The sequence below is a fragment of the Brachyistius frenatus genome, unplaced genomic scaffold (assembly GCF_029030835.1).
Source record: "Brachyistius frenatus isolate BFR_SWC_R1_liver_20210118 unplaced genomic scaffold, ASM2903083v1 Contig_4, whole genome shotgun sequence".
Taxonomy (NCBI): Eukaryota; Metazoa; Chordata; class Actinopteri; family Embiotocidae; genus Brachyistius; species Brachyistius frenatus.
The window spans coordinates 6,753,922-6,772,425 of record NW_027210603.1 but is presented as its reverse complement, the minus strand read 5'-3'; the positions used below and the strand labels follow the sequence as shown (position 1 = coordinate 6,772,425).

Genomic DNA, 18,504 nt, shown 5'->3' with positions numbered 1-18,504 from the left:
GAAGAGTTCTGGTCGTCCCAAACTTCTTCCATTTAAGGATTATGGAGGCCACTGTGCTCTTAGGAACCTTGAGTGCTGCAGAAATTATTTTGTAACCTTGGCCAGATCTGTGCCTTGCCACAATTCTGTCTCTGAGCTCCTTGGACAGTTCCTTCGACCTCATGATTCTCATTTGCTCTGACATGCACTGTGAGCTGTAAGGTCTTATATAGACAGGTGTGTGCCTTTCCTAATCAAGTCCAATCAGTTTAATTAAACACAGCTGGACTCCAATGAAGGAGTAGAACCATCTCAAGGAGGATCAGAAGAAATGGACAGCATGTGAGTTAAATATGAGTGTCACAGCAAAGGGTCTGAATATTTATGACCATGTGATATGTCAGTTTTTCTTTTTTTAATAAATTTGCACAAATTTCTACATTTCTGTTTTTTTCTGTCAACATGGGGTGCTGAGTGTACATTAATGAGAAATAAAATGAACTTTTTTGATTTTAGCAAATGGCTGCAATGAAACAAAGAGTGAAAAATGTAAAGGGGTCTGAATACTTTCCGTACCCACTGTATATTATTTAAAAAAAAGATTGTTGATCTGCAGTGTTATTGTACTCGAGAGAATGCGGTGCACAGCGCCACCTTGCGGGAGTTGGTGTACACGACGTACCGGCGTGAGGTTTCCGGTGTTATGGCTACCGCCGGTAACATCATCTCGTCAGTCCCGGGAGAGCAGCCGGCTTTGCGTTCATGGAAACCGGCTCTCATGCAAGCTCATACCGGTCTTATTTAGACAACCATGAATGCAGAGTTTCGTGTGCGTGTGTTGCAAATGTTGCCGGGCGGGGACGTGGACACGTGTTCCCGTCCAGCCGCTGTGTCCCTCACCGTCTTCAGTGGTCGTCCAGGAGTCTTCGCGTTAGCCGCCACAGCCTTCAACACCTCACACATGAGCTAGCTTTCAATTAAGTGGTTTTCGTTTGGAGCTCCCCGACGAGGAAAAAAAAAAAAAAAAAAAAGAGTAAGTGACGTGTTATTGTGTACCTACCGACCTACCGACCTCCGTCTGGGTGTTTCTCTCCGATGGAAACCAAGTCCCCGCGTGTTTCTGACGGGTTGCGTCGGAAAAGCTTCGTTAAATTAACCAGCTAATTGACGCGGAGCTAGCTAAAAGTTTGATAGGACATAAAATGGAAGTTGTCTCCTGATCTTCTGCAGGACAGAAAGTCAAAAGATATACCGTTAGGGGACACGTTTGTTTTGGACTCGTAAAAAAAACCCAACAACAACAACAACCCTGCCTTTATAATAAATAGTTAAATTAAAACTAACGGTAATAAATTACAGCTGACGTCATTAAGATGCATCGATAAGTCAGCTGGTGTGTTTTCACAGGACGACACGAGTCTTTCATCAGACTTCACAGCTGCAAATAGTGTTCATGTTACAACAATGTCACTCTTACTGTGACTCCCTTTAACTTAACACCACGTGCATGTGCAATTAACTAAGTGGTGGAAAGTAACTTAAGTGCATTTACTTAACTTCTGGACTTCATCACAATCTCGAGGTACTTGCACTTTAACTGAGTAATACCACTTCATAATTTCATAATTTCATTCCACTTATTTTCAGAGGAAAATATGCAGATTTGACACAATGGAAAATATAATACACTTGCAAAAGGCATCACATTATTAAAGCGGTGGTTTCCAACCTTTTCGCCTTCTTACAAAAATCAGTGTGTCGTGGGGTCACGGTTTAGATGTCCGAGTTGTAAAATAGTGATCTTCCCCTCTAAAGCTCTCGCATGGTTTCAATTATATACATGATCAAATAATCCAATATCTCACCCAAAAATGAGAGGGAAAAAAAAAAAATCCCCAAAACTCTGAAAACTTGATTATAACATGAGCTGGAGACCAAACTAGTGCTTTTACTTTAATACTTTAACTGCATTTTGCTGCTAAGACTTATATTTAAGGAGGATTTTTCATGCGGGACTTTAATTGTAAAGGGTCTGGATACTTCTTTCACCACTGATGAATGGTGATACTTTAACCCTCACAACCCATTGTCCTGAAACTTGCAGCACAAACAGTTTTCTATTTTTTTCCCCTCCCTTCCTTTAGATGCAAAATGATTTGGGAGGCTGTGTTTTACAGGACAATGTGGTTATTGCTTTAACAAAGGTCACACTGTAATGTTAAATCATCAGCCGTTGATGATAGGAGCCTTTGGCTCCAGGCTGTGAAAACACATGCATACTTGAGACTTTTAACAAAACGGCTATTTTGTAAATACTGGTAGTGCACAGGCCACCTGCATGGGCCACAATTTCACCAGCTACCAGTTCTGATTCACCAATCCAGTCTCAGCTGTGATTGCTCAGACAACAGTCGGAAAAAGGTCTGTAATATTTCCTGCAATGGGACCTTTCCTTATGTGGAGCTCAGATCCGCCTGGACCTGCGCTCCCACACTCTCACTTGTGCCCACATGCTTGTATACTGTGGTTTTCGGCTTTCAACCAAGATTACAGAGTTCAAGTCTGAGTCTGTGTCTCTGTTTCTCCCTTTCTGGCAGAGCTGTGAAGAGCCGCAACTATTTCATATGTCTGTGTAATTCTGACTATGCTGCTCTTGGTAGCGCTGGGCATAGTTTTTTCCACCACTGCGGTGACAACTGAGACGGCTGAGAACACAAACCACAAACCACCAGCACCGCTGCTCAACTACAGCAGGATCTCCCTGCCACCAGAACATGTACCCTACTTCCTCTCCAACAACAAGAGGGTCGCCGAGCAATGCCGCCTGGACCCACTCTGCCCTTTTAAAGTAAGATATGGACCCTTGTCAGTAATAATCAGTGTTCAAATATTTTTTTCTGTGTAGACTGGTAGCATGGTGGTTCCTTTTTTCTTTGCTTTACTGTGAGTGAAAACTATATCAACTTGTTTATTGACTGTCCAGTACCTTGAGATATAGCTTATGACTAAAAACACGAGTTTAAGTTTGGAATGGAGATTTTACTCTGTAGCAGTTTTAAATGATGTCATTACTGTACATGAATGTACTTGTCGGTGGATGCTGCTCTTCTGTTGCTAACAAGACAAAAGTTTGTCTGGGTTCTTTGTCTGTTGGGTCTCACTGATGCTCCTTATCAAGTGTTTTAGTAACGTTAAGAACGATTGTTGGACCACTTTCTACTAAGTAATGCATTAAGTAATGTATTTCTTGCAAGTAACTGGTAGCTTTCTTGTACCTTTCTTTTAAAAGGTACCAGTTGATTACCTGAACAAGGATTTTGTGCAGTTTAGGCAGGAGTTTACTTTACAGTTGCAATCACAACTGCGGTAACAGATGTTTTTGGATTTTTACTGCAGTATTTAGGTATTTTATTGCCCTATGATGCAACTGCATGAGCTTTGTAGCTCATTTAAATTGATAGCGAAGAATGCGTCCCACTGTTTTAACTGTTGCATTGAATGTACATTTTGTTTTGTAGTTTTTGAAGAATTAAAAAAAAAAAGTAATGGTAAACTTGTACCACAGCATTATGTAACCTTTTGTTTCTCTCTTGGTTTCACTCACTCACTCACTCACTCACTCACTCACTCACTCACTCACTCACTCACTCACTCACTCACTCACTATTTAAACTTGTTTTTACAACAGGATGCATTACAGGATCTGTCTGTCTGTTGGGGTTATGAGAAGAACTGTGTTCCAAGGAAACGTTTTAGCTATCCTATCTGCACCAAAGCTGACTCTGGATGGTACTATTCCTCACATCACATTCCTTCATAACACACTTTATGTTCAAACTTTGCCCTTCTCAAAAGTATAACATAGTTTACGTAATTTACTTTTCCATTCTCCTCTGTGCTCTTCATAGTAATGGAACAGTTTAATTGATAGATATTGGATTTAATGATCCCCAGTCTCTATTATTTATCCAAAGTAAAAGTGCTCATGTACAGTATGCAGAATTAATGAGCCTTTACGGTCGTAGCTTTGTTGATTTGCCTAAACTTCTGATCTGTCAGGGCTCGTTCACTGGATGCAGCCCAGGAGCTTTTCTGGAAGCAGGCTGATTATGGCTACGTCAAAGAGCGCCTCTCCGAGCTCAAAACACTCTGCAAGGCCAGCAAACTTGTAAGTCTGCTCGTTTCCTTAGTTCCCACGGGCCTCCTGAGTCAACAGGAAGAAACAACAGGTAGAAATTGACTTGGTGTTCCACACAAAAGAACCCACAGACAATGGGCTCAAAATAATTTGCAGTTCAAAAGTAGTAGTATAGAGAGAATATAGTTTAGAAACAGCTCTCGCAGCTTCCAAGGTCCTGAGTTTATTAATATCACTTAAATACGAAATGTTTTATTTTACTTTATTCCAGGGGGACTCGTCATTAAGATGTAGTAGCCACACTAGATTCTGTAAGGCAAAGAATCTTTACCTGGACTTGCGGAAGCCACGCAGAAGTCATGAGAGGTCAGTGCAATTTGAAGTAAAATGTTCTTAATAATTATACAGACACTGATGAGAGTGCTTTGAAAATTAACAATGTGTTGCAGATACAAAGAGGATTTCCTCCAGACTGGCGAGATCGGTGGACATTGCAGACTGAACAAGCGAGCACTTGCTGCTGAGGGAGAGCACAAGAGCCCCTTGCAATCTTGGTGAGACATGACACATGCATTTATACTTTCAGTTAATGAAGACTTGCTTGTGTTTTTGTTGTGAGAACAGGGGTTATAATCAATTATATAGTATCTTCCCTGACTGGGAAATAAACCCGGGCCACGGCGGTGAGAGCATTGAACCCTAACCACTAAACCACAGGAGAGGTAATGATGGCAATTTGAGTATAGTTTTTTGTTGCATAATATGCTTCCATAGTTTTCATATTCAAGGTTTATGCACTCTAATAATTAGAAAATTGTGCAATTATGATCTTATGTAAAATCACTGCTAACAGAGCAATCTGCATGTATGCCCCTGTTGAGTACGCCTCGCACGGGTCACCATAATGTTGGGAAAACTTGCACCATTTATATGTTGAGCGAATGTTTGGGGGAGATGATGTGCTATTGGAAAAAACCCTTTTCTGCCGCTAACCCGGTTCAAGAAGCGTCAGCCTTTGACTATGTGGCTATGAGGGAGGTTGGCATTCACCAAATGCCCCCTGGTGCCCTCCCATCTACATCCAACTCAGAGGTTGAACTATATCTTCCTGTGGTTCCACCCTGCCTGCCAAGGCTGACCGTATACAGTCGTCCATGACTGTAAGTCAGTTGCAACATCAGTAAGGGCGATGAATGCCTTCAACCTACTTTTGGCTTATCAGGCTGTGCGTCAAGAGCAGATGACTACCTTACCATCCACTGAGCTGTGGAAAGAAATCTGCGTCGTCACTGACCACTGCCTCCATCTCACCTGGTGCGCTGTCCAGTCGGCAAGGAGAGCTATGTCAACTATAATCACCCAAGAACGGATGCGATGTCTCAACCTGTCAGACCTGTCTGACAAGCCAAAGCGTGGCATCCTGAATGAGAGTGTGGACCCAGATGGGTTGTTTGGTCCTGCCATTGCAACCATGCAAAAAAGCTCTGAGAGAAAAAGAAAGAGGGGGAAGCCCTGCAGCTCTGTCTTCCAAGGAAGACACAGGCCACTCCTGCTCCTCATCGGACCTTTACTCAGGCCGTCACTCTGCAAGCTGGGGGCATGTCTTTTAAGACCCCCAGAAGTCCAGCCACGCCACGCAACCCCCAGCACAAGCTCAGCCCAGGCTACCAAATAAGGGACCCTGGCAAAAGAAATCCTTTGCCATGGTAGCGGCCCAGGGTGCGCCTCCGTTCCCGACTTCCTCCTGAGGAGCCAGGAGAAAGAAGCCGGCCTGACACCTCACTGAGGTCAAGCTCCAGTTCCACAGCTCTGTTCCTGAACCTGTTCCACGGTGTGCCCTCCACATGGCGTGCAGGGCCCAAGTTGGCGCCTACAGTTCACTGCCCTACAGAGAGGAAGCGAGATTGTTCACCAGCGATAGCCGTTCACATGCTCCCTTTATGCATGACAAGCACTCCCACTTGTTCAAAAACTATAAAACTGTCCCCACTGCAACCAGGCATATTGCCAAGGGCACTGTTGAAAACAAAAAAATATACACTGTTGAAAACCAATGTGAAAATAACACCCTTTGCATAGCCACTTTCTGTGGTGGCAGGCCACATGAGTGCCTCACCGGTGCAGGCCTGTCACACACGGTCCCCTGCACTATGGCACACCGCAACACCACAAGGGTGCGCCAGCACAACTCTGGTGGCAGGGGCTGTCGGGACAGCACCTTTTTTTGCGAAGAGAGAGAGAGCTGGCAAATGTGTGGGGCATCAGCTTGGGTGTTTGCGACAATAGACGGGATACAGACTTGAATTTGCTGTTGCCCCGCCCCGTTTCAAGGACATTTTTTTTTCTCCAGAAAGAGATCTTGTCGCTGTTAAAGGTGATGATGCGAGTTGTGCCTCTGGAGCAGAGCCAATGCGGCTTCTACTCGAGGTACTTTCTTGTTCCAAACAAAGGGGGCTTATGGCGCGGTTCAATCCTCGACCTACGAGCTGTGAACAGACATCTCAGGTCATACAAGTTCAGAATGATAACACGCGCTGCTCTGCTGCACTTTGTGCGGCCCGGCGAATGGTTTACCACAGTCGATCTGAAGCACCACAGTCGATCTGAAGCACATTTTCACATACCAATATGTGCTCCTCGCAGGAAGGTCCTGAGATTTGCCTTCCAGGGCACAATCTACGAGTATGTGGTCCTGCCGTTCGGGCTCTCCTTAAGCCCTGGTGTGTTTGTCAAGTATACAGAGGCCGCTATTGCAGGAAGCAGAGCATACGCATAGCCACGTACATAGATGACTGGCTTCTGGCTGCAGCGTCTCACCAGACAGCGCTGGAGCACACAAGGTTGCAATTGCAGCACCTAGAGAGCTCAGTGTTCAAAGTGAAGCAGGACAAGAGTGTGCTGACTCCCAATCAGAAGATCTCTTACATTGGCCTAACTCTGGACTCAATCTCCTTCAGAGCCTGTCTATCAGCAGAGAGGGTGAAGGGTGCCTGGCCCTCTTCCGCAGGGGGAGTGGTTACCCTTCAAGACATAACTCTATCTGCCCTGGAGCTTATGGCAGTATCCCTGGCACTGAGGCACTTTCTTCCCTTCATAAAGGGTCATCACGTGCTGGTGAGATCAGACAACACAACTGTGGTGGCGTACATCAACCAACGGGGCGGACTGCGGTCCCCTCACTTGCACATACTAGCTCACAGACTGACTTTGTGGAGCAGCATGTATCTCCTGTCACTGAGAGCCACTCGTGTCCCAGAGGTACAGAACCGTGGTGCCGACTCGCTCTCAAGAGGGAATCCTCTATATGCAGAATGGAAACGCTATCGGGAGGTGACCAATCTAATCGCACGCTACGGTCGCCCCAGTGTGGACTAGAATAATCTAAAAGTCCTTAGACCTGTCTGCAACGTTGACAGAACATAATAGAAAAGGTTGTGTTGAGCCTGTTATTTGCATGATGCATTTGCACCTTTTACCATAAGTGTATCATTGTTACAGTTGTATGTACAATATTACATTTATGTTGTTGTAGGTATGCTGAGCTCGAGACATACATGGAACTGGACTTTCATCCCATAGAGGATGGACACTGTGACATCATAATCGAAAAACCCACTGTTTTTATGAAACTCGATGCTGGTAAGTAACAAAAATGTACTTGACTAATACAACTTAAAGAGAAACAATACCTTTGCTCTTTTGTACATTTGTGCACATTCAGTTGAACTGAGACTAGACACTGGATGAAGCTCTGTGTACAGTCAATTTATGTTTAAAATTTGTAAAAGCAATTATTCCACTGAAACTGGTGCTTTCTCATAACCTTGTTGGAATATTGCAGTAATGTTTTGAGAGTCCACAGTTTTTTTCTTCTTCTAGTTAGCCGGCCGGAAACAGACAGATGTTCACAATTCACACATTTTCCTTTTTCAGGCATAAAGGCAAAAATGTGTTGTTTTTGTTGTAACAGGGGTGAACATGTACCACCATTTCTGTGACTTTGTCAACCTCTACATCTCCCAACACATTAACAACTCCTTCGGAACCGATATAAACATCATCATGTGGGACACGGTGGGTACCTGATGCATTCCACCACAGTTTCAGGGGAATGGAGGGTGTCATGTATGTATGTATGTATTTTCTTATTCATTGAATCTATTTAAAGGTAACCAGCGCGTACTGCACAGTGCTATCACTGCAACTAGAAATTACAACAATGGATAAACAACATTTAATTTGCTGCACTTTATACCACCCTGAGACACTGAAGCAAAATAAAAGATAAATGTTTTCGATGGTCATGTCACACTTCCATGTATCTGTCAAAATACAATTTACGGCAAGATTTTCCAAGTGTGTTTTGTCAAGTGAAGTGGAGTGCCTGTTCTTTAGATTTGGATAAAACAGAAAGGGAGAAAGACAACAGTGACCTTTTATCACAAATTGCACAGTGCTGCAGGCTGTCCGGTATTAGTGTGATAATAGATTTTGTATGAACCCAAAACTTCAGAGAAATACAACCAGCTGAGTTTATGGAGAGATGACTGATTCTGGCAGTGCAAAAGCCATAATGTAGTTAATGGAAATTGTATTGCTTTGTTTTTCATTTTTATTGTGACATTAATTGAACAAACATTTGTTCCCCTTTTTTCCAAGAGTCTTTATAGTTATGGAGATCTGTTCAGTGAAACATGGAGGGCCTTCTCAGAGTATGACATCATCCACCTGAAGACATTTGACTCGAACAGAGTAGGTATAATCTCACCTCTGGGTGGTCGTTATATGCTCCTTTGCTCGAATGCTGTTCACTGAAGTTTATTTAAATGTTGATATAGACCCCGAGTGCTGGGTCAGTTTCCTCTCGCATACAGAAAATATTGTTTGGTGTGTCCCCAAGTACAACAATGGATTTTAAGTGAGAAACTGTGAAGAAAATATAACCAGACACAGCTAGAGATGAGAAATTAGGACCTCCCACATATACTTAAGTGTAATCGATTTGAAATCCAGTGAAAGTGAAGGACTATCAAAGTACTTGAGTGATCTCTGAAAGTAACTCCACAGCAATGGGTTGTTTTTATAATTATTTGTTGCCTAAATGGGAATTTACACCCGAAACCTCATGTTTTTGAAAGCACTCAAAAATCTCAATTAAGTGCGTATACATGTTCATGTACTGGATGTACCACATCATGACGTACAGTCATTCCTGTGCTGTACTGTGCGTTAGCTTCATTCATTTGATGTATTTATCTATTCACACTTTTCCCTTTTCCACAGGTGTGTTTCAAAGATGCTTTCTTCTCCCTTCTCCCGAGAATGAGATACGGCCTATTTTACAACACACCGCTCGTGAGTTACCCGTCATGTGTGTCTGTGTTTGTATGTATGGTATGTAATGTGTGTAGATAATGTATATCACATTTGAATTTGCTTTTAGAAAATTGTAGTGCCTCACACTTTTCAAACTGATTCGTTTGTGTTTTGATATATATGTTTTTATTGCAAGTTCTGTGGTAAATGTTTTTTGGATCATTCCTCACCAAAAGCACAATGATATCCGGTTTAGCCATAAACATGCAGTTCGAGCTAAATATTTATGTGATACATTCAAAATCTCAGCAAGTGCTTATGTTATTTAAATGATAATTTTCAAGGAGATTACTATAAAGATGATACCATGTAAATATGTGTTGTCGTGTGGCTCCAGCCTTGAGGTGTGATATATTGATAGGCCAGCCTCAAGCTGGTGCTTTTGATTGCCTGTTCAGCACGTCATGTTTATATTCATGTACTCACATTTACAGCTGCAGCCACAAGTGTATATGTTCTCCAGGACTTATGAAATGTTGCATATGAAATTCATTCCAAGGAGATTAGGAAGGAAATATGTTTACAATTGTTAGAGTCCCAGTATGTTGACAGATTTCTTTCCCCTCAGTCCAATGCAATAGTGCACCAGTGTTGCCAGATTCAATTAGACTTCAATTCATTTCAAATCACAAAGCAGATTTCCTAAAAATATAATAGCTTTTTGCATGAGTGTATACACATTTTGATTAAAAAATTTTTATTGAACAGATCAAAAATAAATTGCATATGTGATTGAAATGGATCCTTTATGTGGTGTGTTGATGGCAGATCTCAGATTGCTACAGTGAAGGGATGTTTAGGGCATTCTCTCAACATGTCCTCCATCGGCTCAACATCCCGCAAGGCAAGCCAAAGGTAGGAAGCACCTCTGTTAGGGGTCACATCAGTTACTTTTGTATTATTTCAGTCAGGACAGTTGGATTTGACCTTTTATTAAAGACGTCCATACATTTTTGTTTGGCGGTGACTCTGCAGGAGTGATGCTCTAAAACAGTCTGAGCAAGCATGACAAAGACCAATTCTGAGATCACAAAACCCCCCAGGCAGCCTGAAATTCACAACTTTGAATGAAATTCACAACTTTTAAATGAATGGACACAATAAACAGAGAAACATTTGTGAATGAGGGAGGAGGCCGGGGAGGTGAAGGAGATTTGTGGCATGCAGAGCATGGAGCAGGCGGAATGAATGAATGTACAGATTTAAAGTGCACTAGTTGGGAGGGGCGGACTGAAGGCTTTGTGTGATTGGATGGGAAAGGGGCCCATGACAGATACGTGCCTGCCTAAGTACCGCAAAGGTAGGGTAGGTAGGTAGGTAGTTACTTTATTAATCCCCAAGGGGACATTTTTTCGCTACAGCAGCATACAGGAAGCAATAAGATAATAATAGAATAATAAAAAGCAATAAAATAGCAGTAAAAAAATATTAAATATAAAATGCACAGTATATACAGTACAGTATATATATATATATATTATATACAAACAACCAAGAAACACAGACAACAGTGTTGTTGTTGTGTGATGGATTTTGCGAGAGGTGAGTTATTGTACAGACTTATTGCGGTCGGCAGGAATGATCTCCTGTATCTGTCCTTGTGACAGCGGAGCTGGAGGAGTCTTTTGGAGAAAGTGCTCCGCTGTCCCTGCAGCAGGTGGTGGAGAGGGTGGTCAGGATTATCCAATATGGACAATAGTTTGTTCAGCGTCCTCCTCTCCACCACCTTTTCCAGGCTGTCAAGTTTGTAGCCGATGATGGAGCCGGCCTTCTTAACCAGTTTGTTAAGTCTGTTGGTGCCGCCGCTCCAGAGCTCCATAATCCTGTTTATATGGGATGGAGTCAAACTCATGAACACTTTTATAATCCATTATAGTTAAACAGAGGAGTAAAGATGGTAACAGAAGCTCTCTGAAAGATTAAAATGAAGGTTTTTTTTCCCCAGATAATGTCAAGAGTGGTAATGATTCATCTCAGGGATCATTTTTAAAGGATTTTGGTGTGAAGAAAGCATCTGGATGAGCATCTTTTTTATTTATTATTTTTTTTTTTTATTTCACTTTATTAATCCCCGAGGGGAAATTTCTTCACTACAGCAGGGGGGCTCTCAGGGGGCTGCCACTAGCGCGGCGCCAGGTAACCTGACCTGAGGTGCATGTTTTTGGATGATGGGAGGAAGCCTGAGAACAGGAGAACATGCAAACTCCACACAGAAAGGCCCAGGACCGGATTCGAACCCGGAACCTTTTTGCTGTGAGGCAACAATGCTAACCACTGCACCACCGTGCCGCCCAATGGTGTTGGTGTTGTCGTTGTAACCAGCTTTCCTTTTTGCAGTAGCAGTTTTTCTTTTCTTTGTGGATGTCATCTAGACCTCTCTGACATCCATAGATCAAACAGTAACATTACAACCATACAACATTAATATTGCTCATAAACAATGTGAATATGGATTTAATTGTGACATATATAGGTTTCTTGCACACAGTTCATACCACTACTGAAACTAGCCAGGTATATATTTTTTCTGCCAATTAGCTTGTACGCAAACCTGTTCAGGATAAAGCAGGTATACAGTGGTGTGAAAAAGTGTTTGCCCTTCCTGATTTCCAATTTTTTTGCATGTCTGTCACACTTAAATGTTTCAGATCATCAAACAAATTTAAATATTAGTCAAAGATAACACAAGTAAACACAAAATGCAGTTTTTAAATGAAGGTTTTTATTATTAAGGGAGAAAAAAAACTTAATATACATATGAAATGAGTCGTTTAATGTTACTCATGTCTGTGGACTCGTCAAGTAGTAAAGAAAACACAGGATTTTTTTTGTCAATATGCACAAGAGTACTTGCAATAACTTGATGCATTTCTGACGGACTTTTCCCATTAACATTAACATTCCCTTTTCCATAACTTGATGTGTCTGTTTTCTGCTTTTTGAAAGAAGGACACTCCATATCTGTCGTGAATTTAATCAGATGACCAAATTTGAATTGGCCATTTAGTTTTCTGCTATAAAGTAGGTAGTTTTGAGAAGCCCCTTCATCTCCTCCTGAGCAACTTCGATAGCATCACAATCATTGCTGAACCTGCCTCACGTTTCTTTTTCAGGGCTGCTGTATGATAAACGCCATCTGAGTGGCAACTTTGTAACATCGGCTGGTGCGTACGTGCGTGCCACAAATACTGCAACAGCAGAGGGTGCTCTTAGCCTTGTAGGGAGGGATACACAGCAGGCCAAGTACAGGTTGGAAGTGGGTCCGTCTCACACAGCTTTCCGGACAGTCACCCCTCATTCTGCACTTTTTAGTAGCTGAATTTAGCGGAACCTAATGGGACATCGCTGCAGATGTGTGCGGGAATTGATTAAGTTGTGCGCTATACCTGCAATCCCGCAGCGAAATGCAGGCCCTGTTGGGTATATGTCAACAACTTTGTGCACCTAAGTTTTAAGGACTGATTTAATGATGGTTTCAGAAGAAAAAAAAGAGGAAAAAAAGGTTTTCTGAAGCTGAAACATAGAAACTTTTAATGCGTTATAGTGATGAACCATTTTTAAGCAGAGATCAAGTTGTGTGAGCAATAAAAACAACCGTGTGCGATAGATAGCTATGACTCACTACTTTCAGATTTCACTGCAGAGGATCTTATTACTGCGATAACTCAGGAAAAGATAAACCACCACCACCACTGATATACGACTTACTGAAAAAGTACATGAACAAGTACTGTATGTGCATGTACACTTATACTGCCCTGACCATGCACTCTCCGCCTGATTCATCTCCTTCATCTACAATTCCTCACAGATGCTTTATGGTCCCAGGTCTAAAGTGACTGACTGTATCTTTATGACCAGCAAAGCCCGTTAACTTCTTCGTATGTGTGGAGCAGCTCATTGGGTATTCATATCCTGCACTGAAAATATGCAAAGAGGCTTTTCAGCGAGTCAGGAGTGCTGGCGATAGCAGGGCAGCGACTGAATGAGAGGTCTTCTCGGCCCTGACCCTTTCCCCAGCTCCTCCTTTCATCCCTAGATTAATGGCATCAGCCAGAAACTCACGCTATTGCTCTCCTTTATTGTGTCCTATTCATTAGACTCCACCATCCCTCACATACTATCTCCCCTCATCATAATTTGCGCTAGTCTGGTCTTGCTCAGAATGGCATCTTTTTCAATACTTTTTGACATATTTTATGAAGTACAAGTGGAGAACTTAAGTTTGTACTGAATGCGTACATCCTCATTACTTCAACTAAGGTGGTGTAGTTTGGTTATTTGTGTGTAGAAGATTGCACAGTTACCGTGATAGTTACCGTCATTACTTTGATTTAAGGGAAGATGTGATCCTTGTTGTTTAATCCCAATTGTTACAAATGTTGACACTTCAAAACAGTCCCAATTCTCTTTATAAACACAAGGTGGCAGTAGAAGACTGTAGGAAAGAAAGTCTCTGTACTGACTGTATAAACTAATAATAGGACATCAGAAAAGATGTCTTATTAAAGATGACTTTTAATGGTATTTTAGACACTTAGTCCTGTCCACTGTGTTCTATGGAAGAAGCATTTGATGCTGAACTCTTTAATTCATTTTGAATGAGTACCATGTTTTCCTTGCCACCTATCTTTTCTGTCCTTGGCTGATTGATTATTGGGTGCATTGCTGTTTTCAGGAGGGGCGTGTTCGTGTTACCCTGCTTGCACGCACCACAGAATACAGAAGAATACTAAACCAAGTGGAGGTGAGTTCAGCACCACCATGCTTCTCTCCCTCTGTCTCTTCCTTCCTTGTTCTTCATTCTTCATGCTGTTCTCTGCCACCTGTCCTTTTTTCCCTTTCTTCTCTGTCTTTCTCTTTCCCTCTTTTTACTTCTTTCTCTTTCTTTACTTAATACAACGCTCCCACTACCTCAGCCCCACCTCCTCCTCCTTCCGCCATTGATTTACTGTCCACCCCTTTTAAGTGCCTATTTAAAATCTTATTTGCTATAAACAGTACGAGTAAAAAAGGCTTGTGATTTATATTGTCACTGCCCATATTTGTTTGCTCTCTCATTGATCACAGATTTGTCCCTCTGTTGTTGTTACAGCTGTTAAATGCCCTCAAGACTGTGCCTTTACTGGAGGTCAGTGTGGTAGACTACAAATACAAGTGAGTAAAAGAGTACTTACCACATAACAGCAGCCGCTATTCAGTGCTGCCAAGCATCGGGATGTAAGGCTTCTCTGCGAGAATAAGAAATGTTTAGCTGTTTACACTATTTTCCAATAGTGACCGTGTTTACACAATGAAGAGGGCTGATGTGTGACTTCCTGTCTGTCGTTCAGGGATGTTCCCTTCCTGGAGCAGTTGAGGATCACCCACAACTCTGACATCTTTATAGGCATGCATGGGGCTGGTCTCACACACCTGCTCTTCCTCCCTGACTGGGCTGTCATCTTTGAGCTGTGAGTGACACTATTTTGTTGAGTGTGTATGAGTGTGTCTCAGAGCAATGGGTTTGGCAGAGTGCTCGGTCCGAAGTACCCCTCAGCCACTCGCTGAATGACTGTGAAATAGTGCCTAATTAACCAGGCGTTCACCACACCTGGCAATCCAGGGGATGCGTGCACGTGCGCGTGCACGTGAGTGAGCCCTTGTAAGAGAGTTTTGTGAGGATTCTGGTGAATGACAGATGGAGAGAGAGAAAGAGAGAGAGAGAGAGAGAGACAGAGAGAGACACAGAGAGAGATAGAGAGAGACAGAGAGAGAGAAACAAATACAGCAAGAAAGAGAGGCAGACCAAGGAGAGAAAGAGATAAAGTGTCTGCATCTGTCCCTCCCAGATATAACTGTCAGGATGAGAGCTGCTATCGAGATTTGGCTCGGCTGCGGGGCATTCGATACGTGACTTGGCAGAAAATGGACAAAGTGCTCCCACAGGACAAGGTAGGGGAAACTCCCGTACAAGCCATTAGCTCCCTAGTACCTCAACGGGAGCTTTCTCAATTCATCTCACCTACCCCACTTAAAGACACTCTTACACTTATATAATTATAGTGATATGTGAAGTAGAACAAATGTACAGACTTAATTTCTCATTTATATTATTTCTCTTTCATCTACCTGCAACAACCTGTCAACACCAACTCACACGACTGTGCTTTTATGTTGTGTTTCTCCCATGCTTGTAAGTCTTTACATTGAATTCATTTTCTCTAATTGCTTTTCTCAGGGTCACCATCCCACCCTCGGGGACCATCCAAAGTTTACCAACTACTCCTTTGATGTGGGGGAGTTCATGCGTCTTGTGCTCGAGGCAGCCAGTTATGTCACGCGCCACCCTAAATGGCAGCATCATGTCCTTCATGATGAACTCTAGAGTCTCTGTGAGTGGAGGGGGTGTCACAGACTGAAGAACTTTTAATCTGACACTGCCTCGTCATGTGATGAGAAAGAGCTCCTCAGACTGGCGGAGTCATTTTTAAGGAATATTGAAGTTGCCTCATTTACCGGTGAATGTCTTGTCAATGCGATGGGTTATTTGTCACTTCCTGTCCAGTACTTTGATAGGTCCGGGTAAGTGAAAGCAGTGTGGCTGTCCTCGAGTTTGAATGGCTTTCACTAGCTCTATTAGTGTCAAATCAGTTAAAAGACTAGGCGCGAGCAGTCGAAGCATCTGGAGAGATATAAGATGTGTCCTATGTTTCTTCATTACCTCCATGGCATCTACTTCATTCCGCGTCGACAAACTTAGCAAATGAGCAGCTGTTCCGGCGTTGCTTCACATGCGACATCTTGTCCCATTTGATCAGTGTCACTTTGATGCGAGTCTCCTCACAGTTGTTGACAATCACACCAGCGTTTCAGAGCACATCCACCATAAACCAGTTCACTATGATCATGCAGTATTCACACATATAGTTTCAGACATTTTAAGTTGGTGTCACATATTGGAATCGTGGTTTTAAGTCACGCTCGTCACAAACACTCCTTACTCTTAAAAAGAGAAGAGACGGTATGTGAGGCACCCATCCTGACAAGAGGGATTTGCTTTTATATCAGTATTTATGTTCGTAGGTGTTCAAATACAGTAATACTTTTAAGCACATTAATAGTAACTACTTTAAAGCATACATTTAAGTATATGTGATCAAAATTCAACAGTCCAAATATTGTGCTAATGTTGTTTCTTTTGATAGCCAAATATCCAAAATATTGAAATGTCTTTTTAACTCAACCTTTTGGTGCTGCAGCTTTATTTAAGTTTACATGCTTTTCTTTTGTATTTGGAACATTTATTATTTAAACCTGCATTGTGTTAGTTTAATGGAATACCTTATGATACGGATGCTGGTTTTGATATCAAGTCCTTGTCTGTATGGTCAATTGACGAGGGTGCTGTTGTTATCTGTTACCTTTCCTAATGCCTTTTGAAATCTGTCAGTTGTTTTACACTAAATTTGTCTGAAAGGAAATGAGCACAGTTTGCATGCAGGCTGATGCAATGCACAGGAGTATTTTCAGCAATCAGAAGATCATTTTCGTATTTCTTGGCTTCTCTGTGAGCTTAATGTTTTATTTATCAATGAACTCATGTTGGACTGAGTCAGACCTTTTTGGTCAGGGCTTCGCTAGACTTGTAGGCAATTTCATATTCAAGAGCTGTGTAATATTTTGAAATAAATAATTCCAAAAAATGCTGAAGCATGTCTTCCTGTCTTTGCAGGCCACATTAGGCAACAGAGATTTAATTCATCTTAATTTAATCAATCATCTTTTGAAGTCTGACCTTAGGGGGGAAAAACTGAAGCCTCTGTCTTGCCAGTTCTTGCTGATGCCAGACAGCTCTTTGCTGTGGGTTTCATTATTTTAGTGAGTTCAGGTCTAAGGAGGGAAAGGGCTCTTTGCAAAAGGGCACTTGTTCAGTTTTTACTGTCACTATAATAAATCTGAATGACCTCAAAAAAACTACTCGATTTAACAGTGACGCATCCAAACCACATGGGGGCAGTACAACACCACACATGAGACCAAATCTGCCTCCTGCGCTGCGATCGTCCCTGACAGACTTGGTGTAATGTTGTAGACTGTAAGAATAATTTATTCACAAATATACCCAATGGGCCACGAGAAGAAAATGTTTGTTAGAAAGCGTTTGCTCCGATATCAAAAGTTTGGTGTCAGCAGTCGTGCTCCCGTGTGCTCTTTGCGGATGTTGTGTCTGAACTTTCTGAGTATTGACAGACACCGGGCCTGTCTGGGATGGACACTATTTATGGCCCTGCTCGGGTTACTGCCAGTGACCTCGTAAAGAAATGAAGAATCTCTATGCAGGGGTGGATCAAAAGCAGAGGAACCAAGATGTCTGTTCTCATTAACCTTCGTGGCCGCTCCGAATCGATGACCAAGTCATGTTTTAGCACAGGCTGCTTGGGTGTATCCAAAATGGAACATTGGGAGTGCAAGGAAAGACGGGAAAGGTGCGAAATACATGCGATCACCCAAACCAATTTTTGACCAAAAGTATGAAGCGTGAATAAAACCGTCTAAATGTATCTAAAACCTCCCGTGTGTAGTCCTGTGCGCACACTTGCTTCCACTGGGTGCCAGAGCGCAGCGTCCTCCTGTGTAATTAGAGGTGTTGTAGGCACTTTATTTTACTAATCATTAACAAAAGTCCGCACATTTTCTTCTCAAGACCTCGGTTCGGGGTCCTGTGGAAGTTCCCAATTCACAGTTCTTCAACAGTGTCGCTTGAGTTTTGTCACGTGCTAAGGCATCCTTGATACTGACGAACGGCTTTGGAGCGTCAGGACATGATTCCAATCAAAGTCTGAGGTTTAATCACTGAGAGTGGAAGCTGTGAGCAAAACCATTAGATCACATCTGAGCTGTCATTCACTTAATTTGCCAGTGTGAGATTATCTGAGTGTTGGCTATTTGAGATTTTCCGATTTCTCTGAAACTGGCTTGATTTCTAACACTAAATTGATCTAACAGTCATTTCTCTTTACAACATGATC

The 18,504-nt window shown here is 42.4% G+C and overlaps 1 protein-coding gene across 3 annotated transcripts; it reads left to right on the top strand.

Annotated features, from left to right (window-relative positions):
• The first annotated feature begins 697 nt into the window (after positions 1-697).
• eogt (EGF domain-specific O-linked N-acetylglucosamine (GlcNAc) transferase) lies at positions 698-16,848 on the top strand. Of its 3 annotated transcripts, none has more exons than XM_069712787.1 (16): positions 698-1,012; positions 2,577-2,827; positions 3,668-3,768; positions 4,039-4,147; positions 4,389-4,483; positions 4,567-4,671; positions 7,650-7,756; positions 8,088-8,191; positions 8,777-8,869; positions 9,401-9,472; positions 10,262-10,348; positions 14,172-14,240; positions 14,589-14,650; positions 14,827-14,946; positions 15,325-15,427; positions 15,714-16,848. In XM_069712787.1, exons 2-16 carry the CDS (start codon positions 2,624-2,626, stop codon positions 15,858-15,860), a joined length of 1,578 nt encoding a protein of 525 aa, XP_069568888.1. In that variant the 5' UTR covers positions 698-1,012; positions 2,577-2,623; the 3' UTR covers positions 15,861-16,848. The 3 variants fall into 3 exon arrangements, with proteins under 3 accessions (XP_069568888.1, XP_069568907.1, XP_069568898.1); XM_069712806.1 differs by having other exon boundaries at positions 698-1,021; positions 2,587-2,827; XM_069712797.1 differs by having other exon boundaries at positions 997-1,016.
• Positions 16,849-18,504: the final 1,656 nt, after the last annotated feature.

What these genes read in the sequence shown, in the direction of transcription:
- eogt (XM_069712787.1), top strand. Translation starts at nt 2,624, where the DNA reads ATGCTGCTCTTGGTAGCGCTGGGCATAGTTTTTTCCACCACTGCGGTG. An exon ending in ACCCACTCTGCCCTTTTAAA is followed by an intron (nt 2,828 to 3,667) that starts GTAAGATATGGA and finishes TTTTTACAACAG; the next exon opens with GATGCATTACAGGATCTGTC. An exon ending in TATTTTACAACACACCGCTC is followed by an intron (nt 9,473 to 10,261) that starts GTGAGTTACCCG and finishes TGTTGATGGCAG; the next exon opens with ATCTCAGATTGCTACAGTGA.